This window comes from Teleopsis dalmanni, chromosome 2, assembly GCF_002237135.1.
Source record: "Teleopsis dalmanni isolate 2A chromosome 2, ASM223713v2, whole genome shotgun sequence".
Lineage (NCBI taxonomy): Eukaryota > Metazoa > Arthropoda > Insecta > Diptera > Diopsidae > Teleopsis > Teleopsis dalmanni.
In genome coordinates, this window is record NC_051847.1 from 244,507,481 (window position 1) to 244,516,139 (window position 8,659).

The 8,659-nt window shown below is 30.9% G+C and overlaps 1 protein-coding gene across 1 annotated transcript; it reads left to right on the plus strand.

The window, feature by feature from the left end:
* The first annotated feature begins 2,397 nt into the window (after positions 1–2,397).
* Positions 2,398–6,630, plus strand: LOC119680876 (myosin light chain kinase, smooth muscle-like). The gene is made up of 5 exons (XM_038093884.1): positions 2,398–2,495; positions 2,850–2,998; positions 3,067–3,196; positions 3,259–3,561; positions 5,636–6,630. The coding sequence occupies exons 4-5, from the start codon at positions 3,279–3,281 to the stop codon at positions 6,271–6,273; spliced, it is 921 nt and encodes a 306-aa protein (XP_037949812.1). The 5' UTR covers positions 2,398–2,495; positions 2,850–2,998; positions 3,067–3,196; positions 3,259–3,278; the 3' UTR covers positions 6,274–6,630.
* Positions 6,631–8,659: the final 2,029 nt, after the last annotated feature.

Sequence of the window (8,659 nt, forward strand, 5' to 3'; positions counted from 1 at the left end):
TTGAACTTAACTTGCTGAAAATTATGGGGACGACCATCAAATTGGAGAACACAGCATGTCAAACGAAAAATATTAGGTGATACGTTAACCCAAAGATCTTTTACTCAACTATGTCTAACCAAAGATAAACAAATTATCTGTATGAACGAATTTCTGGAAGAAAAATCGCACGTTGCAACGCTCGTTGGGCTTAAATATCACAGCAGTATCAATTCGATATACAATACCGACGGGGCAAACAAAACTTAGTCTCGGATACTTTATCAATTCGGTCGGATTTAATAATAGTATATATATATATATATATATATATATACTTTAAGTATAGTATATATACCCGCAACTCTCTTCGTGAATGCACGACAGAAAACGGTACAACCACTACATCACATTTAGCAAGAGCATATAAACTACAAAAATTTTTCAGGGAATCAAATAAAATCTATGTACTTTTGCGATGACGAAAGTCAAATACTATAATCGACATCAAAGGAAATGGAAACTCCAGATAAATCAATTAATGCTTGTGAAAGCCGCGAATGGTTTTACAGCGAAACGGGCACCAAAATATGAAGAGCCATACTATGTACAAGACTTCATATCATCCGAAATAGTACACCTCCAATTAACAAGCACGGGCAAGCTAATAAATATACATATTTCTGACCTAAGAGTGTACTACGGAAGCCAAACAACCATAACGAAAGAAAATCATAGAAACGTTGAACATGGTCCGCGGAATTAGAAGTCATTATAAATAAGCCACGTACGAAAAGTATATCTATTGTAAATAAACCAACAGGGTCGAGGGAAGCTACAAACCATTTAGTAACTTGTTCGTTTCACGTACGGTAATTGGTGACAATTTCCGCATACATAAAACATATCTAGTGTCCAATATAAAGTTAATCAATTTTCTTTTACTTTTAACTAACTAAACTTCTGGACTCTCAGGAAGATATGCTGATTTAATGTCCGTCATCAACTAAAAGAGAAATAAATTATATGATTTCTTTGTCTAGTTAAAGCCTAGTGTGGGGTAGAGATAAGCCCCCCAGCCATTATAGACTAAAAGTGCGTAATAGCATTAACTCAAGAAGAAGAATCAAGAAGAACTAACTGAACTTTGACTTAAAAATAATAAACTAGATAAAAATCCTTAAACTTTAGAATATTTTCGTGACAATTATTAAATTACGTGCAACTATTCTGGTGAGACTGAATTTACCTCAGCAACCGCAACGATGAAAGTGTTGTTGCAGCAATAGTGTAAAAATTGCACCTTAAGGTCGCTTATGGTTGTACTGTCAGTTTAGGAAGAGTTTTTCTTTCAAATGAAAGCAGCTTTCCTTTTACTCGAATTTCTTGTAACGACCTTCATCTTTCAATTTAACAATATTTGAAGATATTGTTCACCAGCTATTAGATTTTGATTTTTTGTCTTACCCCTAACTGCAGCGGTGTCATGCTATCTGAAAAAAGGTTACAATTACTTTATGTAACTATCTTAGCCCGCAGCTATTTTGATTTCTTTACATGTTTGAAGTGATTCCTGATCTAACTTAGCTGACTATTGTGTTGACTATTTTCTTAATATTTGATTTGCTGACAGCACTCAAAACCCTTATATCCAAGCATTCATATATATAAAATCAATATGTTTACTTGCTGTTGGAAATTGAATTTGAGTTTGCAGTCGTCGATTTAAAGTCTCGACATCCAAAACTAAATTTAGTTTGGGTGATTCTCTACCTCATCACCAACAAGCAAGAGGTATTTCTCATTATTCCAACCATATTCATTGATTTATTTGGAAAGCGAGAGACGTTGTTTTTAATACAGAAGTTTTTTCATGTTTATTGATATTACAATAAACCACAATTCTGATGTACAAATTGTTTATAAGTATTTGTTTTTTCAAGGGCTTTTGGTAATACTTTTTATATATTGAATCAAATAAAATGACCGAATTAAAAAAACGGAATGCAATAAATCGAAATATTTGTATAAATAAATAAAATGTTTCCTTTATAAAAACCTTCCAAATAAAAGATAACACTAATATAACCTAATATTAGTGTGTATATGTTAAGCCCAGAAAAAACAAATACTTATTTAATGTTGCTTGATTAATTCTAATGTAAAAGTTAATAACACATTAGCTTTGTGACTTTTGTATAGTCATAGTGATATATGTACATAAATATATCACTCACAGTTGGTGAGTTGGTATGCGTTAATCAAACGCCTTAATTCAGAATATCAGAACATTTATCATATTTTTCCTTCAAATGAATATTTTGTCGGTTAATATAATATGTTTCACAGCAATTGAAACCATATCTATCTACTTTTAACTATTATATAAGTACATTTATATTAGTTTGTTTCAGTTTCATAAAAATACATATTTAAAGCAAATTATATAATTTTTGTAGGAGAATGGGTTACGCCCGAGCAAGCCGAACTTGCTCACAATTTTCTGTACTCAGGAGGTAAACAAACTATAAAAATTTAATAATACTTTTAATATTGCACACTTACTCACTGAAATGTGTTAAATAAAAAATCTAACTGATCTCTTCGGCAAAAAATGATGATTCCTTTCGTTTAACCTTAATTTGAACTTAATGAATATAATGTGAACGGTCAATTGCTATACATGTGTAATTAGGACCAAACCAAAATTTAACAAAATTTGTGTTTGAACTAACCAAATAGTATGGAGTAATACCTAATTTGATATGCATGTGGTTTTTCTAACGAAATCCTCTTTAAATAATCACCTTCACAACTTATTAACATTTTCTTTATTGTGAATTAATTAATGACATTTGCCTACTATATAGATCGGAAATACATTGAACAGCCTATTAAGCCAGCTCCTCCGCCCATTGTAACTCGACAGCAGTTTACTTCGGCAACTAGTCAATACCACAATAGCTCTAATTCCAAAACACAACAAAGCTCAAACTACTCGACATTTAACGGGAGTAAGGTGAGTATAATCAAATTTGATTTTAAGATCTAAAATTTATTTGGAAATGTATTTATATTGCTGCTCAGATCGACGAAACAAGTTCCTCAACAATTCAAACAATTGGTAATAGTAGCAATAAAAAAAAGTATGTAGGCAACAATTTAAAAACACCAGACAGTCCTTCAAGATCCCGTAGTGCAACAAAAGAATTGATACGTACGTAATATGGGTATATGCGTATTTTGAAAATAATATTTAATAATATATTTGAAATTTAGTGCCTCCTGATGACTCGTTGATGTGCAAACCAGAATTCACCAAGCCCTTAACTAACACAAGTGTTCGCGATGGTGATCAATTGACACTGACCTGTCATGTAAAAGGTGATCCTGAACCACACATCACGTGGTCTAAAAATGGGAAAACTATTTCGTCGTCTGATATAATGGATCTGAAATATAAAAATGGTGTTGCTTCATTAACAATTCATGAGGTTTTCCCAGAAGATGATGGGGTGTATACGTGTACTGCAACGAATTCAATTAGTGCCGTAGAAACAAAATGCAAGCTAACTGTAAAACGTAAGTGGGAAATAATATTTATAATACCTATGTAATTAATTTGAAATTTTTTTTTTTTAAATTTATAATTTCAAAAAATTATATAATTTATTATTTTTTTAATATTAATTTTAATAAGACACTTTTTTTAAAATATATACGCCTTTATGATTTGAAGTAGAATTCAAGACAGCTGAAAAATTTATGATTTTGACATGTAAGAAAGTAAACCTCTTTAAAAAAATCAAGAATTGATTGATAAATTTATTAATTGTGTGTTTTCAGAATATACAGTGCACTTTGATTTTAATAAAACTGAGTATGAAAACCAATTTATATAAAGAATACGTTTAAATTAGGAACCATTTTTCCATTTTTATTTATTTCAATACAAACCAAATGTATAATCCGCAAAATAAGAAGTTATTCCGTTTCGATCTGAGGGCGAGTCTTTCATCATCAAATAGCTCGAAGTGAGCTTTAGCTTAATCATACAAAATCATACATATTTATGAATTTTTCAATCTGTACCGTGGATGTTGAAGTGTTGAAAAAGTTTTTGCACAGTTAAAGATGTCCCTGCATGGGATTTTATTTTTTATTTTATGCTTCCAATTACACACTTGCATTTTTCTAATACCATTACATAGGCGACCCATTTTTATCTGAGCCTACCTTGCGTCATATTGCTTATCGACGCATACAATAATAACTGTCTTCGTGAATGGCATTATTCTATTCCTAAGACATACTCCGCTCATTAGAGGTGTTACGCACTTTTATCAACCTTATTACACTTTTTTCTTTAGATCGAACTTAGAACTCATTATTGTTTCTCTTCTTCTCTGCAGACTTCTCAACCTCGGTACAAGCTATAAATAATTAGTAGTATTTTTTATAAAACAAGTAAAAGATTTTCATCTTGTGTTATTAGAGTTCACAATTCAGACCCATATATTAGAATAGGATAAGTTACGTTTTTGTATGAAGTGTAAGACCCCGTGGCAGAACTTAGAAGACTCAAGATATCCCTGATTTCTTTAATATTATTTATCAGCACCCTAAGATATTTAAATGTATCCAATCCTTCTACTGTGTAATTTCATACTTTGATATTTTCAATTTTGCGTTTTCATCCAATTTTGATATTCCGTGAACTTTTTTTCTTCTCATTCACTATAAGGTCAATTTTCCCTGCTTTCGCTTTGTTGACAATCGTTCATGGGTGTTTTTCTTCTTTTTATTCTATATTACCAGCTATATAATCTTTTTATTAGCTATTAATTTCAAAAGCCGCTCCTATACCTTAGAGTCATCCTCACCAGTCTACTTGACTAGTATATTTCCACCAATTCTTTAAAAGTTACTGGAACTTTCTTTATGTTAATACTATCAAAAACTTATTTTAGATTAACGAAGAGAATGCGTATATTTATAATATGCTCCTTGTATTTTTCTATTTTCTGCTTGAGACACGCTTGATCAACTGATGATGTGTTGGATCTGAATCCGATGAATCTGATATTTTTCAAGAACGGGCGCCGCGTTGTTTTAAGCAAATTTAATATGATAACATGATGATATGATAATTTTTGTAGCACAGGCTAAGAAATGTTATCCCTATTTAGTTTTTTATAAGCTCTTTTATCATTCATTCTATCATAAGCTAATTTTTATGCGCAGATTCTACTAAACCTTTTAGTTGCTCTTCTGAAGTTGTTCTTTCCATTCCCATTCCTTTGAAAAGCTTATATGAATAAGTTATATTGCTGTGATTTAAAACTTCTACAGTCCTGCAGTTTTACTTTCCATCCTAGGGGGACTTACAGTTTTTAAGCATTTTTTATAACCTATAACCTATATAGCACACTAGATTATCTTCTGACTCTTCATTAGAAAGATCATCTTTTCAGAATATTGTCGTCTTCCATTCGTTATCTCTTTCATGTATGCATATATATATTTTAGACTGAAAGCCATTTGGTAAAAGGTGTTACTCAAATTCGTAATAATTTTATTAATTATTTTTCGCAATCAAATAATATGTACAAACAAAACCAATAATAAACATATCTTTTAATTTTCAAATTTTCAGCTACGGACACAAATTCAACCAAACGCAACATTTCAGCTGATAAACCACCAAAAATTGTTAGTCATTTGGAATCCAGATACGTTAAAGACGGGGAAACCGTCACTTTAGCTTGCCGCATTATTGGTGCTGAACATTTTGATGTCGTTTGGCTGCACAATAATAAAGAAATAAAGCCTAGTAAAGATTTTAATTACACCAATGAGGCTAATATATATAAATTACAAATAGCTGAAATCTTTCCTGAAGACTGTGGCACTTACACTTGCGAAGCTTTTAATGATGCAGGGGAATCATTCAGTACGTGCACAATAAATGTTCTAGTACCTGGTGAAGAACCAAAGCAACCAAGTTTTACCAAATATCCATCGTCAGTAACTGTACAAGAATCTGAAACCTGCAAATTTGTTTGTGAGACACAAGACGAAATTCTACAGCTTTGTTGGTTAAAGGATGGTAAAAGTGTAAATGAGACCAGCTCGCGCTACTCATTTACTAAAGATGGCAACTTGTATACATTCTCGATTGTTAAAAGCAGTATCGAAGATGTTGGCCAATATCAGGCAAAAGCTATTGGTAAAAAGGGCGAAACTTTATGTTCGTTCTCAGTTAATGTATTTGTGAACGAATCGAGCTCGTAACCGCATAATACAAAAAAAAATTGTATATACATTTTTAATAAGATAATTAAGATACTAATATACCTTTAATATATTAGCTATTTTTACAAAGTAGTTATTAACTTTTGATTGATTGATTGTTTATGCATATTTATACCAAACTCTATCGTTATCGTTCATCATCATTCGAATATGGACTATTTGTTTATTTTTTCATTCTTTTTAGCTAGGGAACTGCGGATCAGTTAGTTTAATGTATATAAAATATGATTGTATTATTTTTACATATTTCGCTTTGAAGTACGGCATCCTCAACATAACATCTCTTAAATTAAGTACTTGAAGTCGATATGTATATGTTTTTTTTATTTGTAGCTTGAAAGTAATATTATTTCAAATGTTTATGTTTAAAAATAAAAAAATTTAAATCAATTAATTTGAGTATTAATTTAAATTTTTTAGGTTGGTATTATACTCTATAAACAGAAGTGAAACGTAGTAGAGTTTTGGTATATTGAAACACTGTTTTGAAATACCTACCAATATTTCAGCAATATTTTCATAGTAACTGCCTTGATTAAAGTATCTATTGGGCATTTAATAAGTCTATCTATAAAGGTTCAACTATATTGGTGTAAGGAAAAGAAAAAAATTGAAAATGAAAGATGGAGTATTCGTTCGATACTGATTTATTTCTTAAAATCTACGGTTTATATACAATTTTTGTCTTAAAATTATCTTAATAATTAATTGATAAAAATAATCCTATTGAGCATGTGTTCTATGTTTCTAATTACAATATTTACATTTGTATTTTTAGTGGACTGTATTTACTGTTTACAGTTTACAGTTTACATAGATTATGAAAAAATAGTTTACATTTGGCGAAATTTATTTTTAGTGATAAAGAAGGTTAAGTGCTGTACATGCTCAGATTATAGTTTATCTATCCTAAATACACAATGATCAAATTTTTTTTTTTTAAATCCATTTATTTTATTACAACCTGTCAGGTATAAATGACAATAAGTAATATATATAAATATAAATCGTAATAATAGTTATTGCGATCTAAAGAAAGGTGCGTATGAACTATGCCCAGTGACATATCCATATATATTTAAAATAGAAGTGTGTGGCCTTAAGGTGGCTCACGTTATAAGGGGGAAAATTAAAAATGAAGTTTTGAATGAGCGCACCCCCTAGGAATATGCCATTGGCCTTAAAAATGATATTCCCAAAGTTTTGGACCAATAGGATTAAAAATGACGTTGCGCCACTCGAGCAAAGTTGGGTTTTCAGTACAAAAAACAGAAATTTTTCAATTCAAGGTCACTTTTTATCTTTGTTACTTGTCTCAACAGTTATTAATATATACTCCATTGATAGATAATTAAAATATCTTTTTAATAAGATACTGATAAGCAAAATCGGTTAAAAATTATGCGCAAGACACAATAATTAGTTGAGCGACTGTGCTCTGTTTTCTATTTCATACCGTTTAGCTGGCATGCACAATGCAATCGCAAATGTTTACAAGAAACGGAAGAAACATAAATAAAAAATAAAAATAATACATTTCTACTTAATAATTTATATAGACATTTAAATAGAATTGAAAATGTAGTTAAAACAAGAATTTTTTCGTAAGAAAAAAGAAAATGGTCATACAGGGAGTATGACTGAAGTTAATATCCTTTTAGCAAACAAAGCAAGAGCGGCTAAAAATTTCATTGATTTTAATTGAAATGAATTCGATGAAGAAATTTGTCTCAAAATGGAAGCTGAATCTTTAGTCACAGTTCAACAAAATTGAGATAACGCAGACAGAACGATTGAATTTATTACACCTAGTTTAGTTTCCGCCCTTGACAAATGCAAGGTTTCGGATCGCTACGCTATACATATTTTGTAGTTGTAGGTATGGTTAGCTGTGGCGCCCAGGTGCCATCCAAGATTCTCGATGGATGGCGAAAACCATGTACTTACTAAAATTTTATATTTTAAGAGATCAATTTACATATAACTCAGATGATTAGTACGAGATATATACATTTTTATGGTGAGCATATGTGTGAAAATTTTAACCCACACTAGGTTAGGTTATGTTCGGAAGGCACGTGCTGACAGTTGTCAGCACTTCTACTCAGAGACATATATTGCCCATTGCCCTCAAAAAATTTTACCAGGAGATGGGGGTTGCTAACTTTTGTTATCCTTGTTAAACCATTTGGTTTTCCAGATGAAGTTGAGGAGATCTGATAAATTTGCTTTCGTTATCTCTTCCAAGCCAGTAAAATAAGGATCCCCAAGACATTAAAATAGCCTTGTTTGAAGTCCTGGACAGAGACACAGGAAGTGGTTGATAGATTTTACCTCCTCTTCATCTTGGCAACTTCTGCATAAA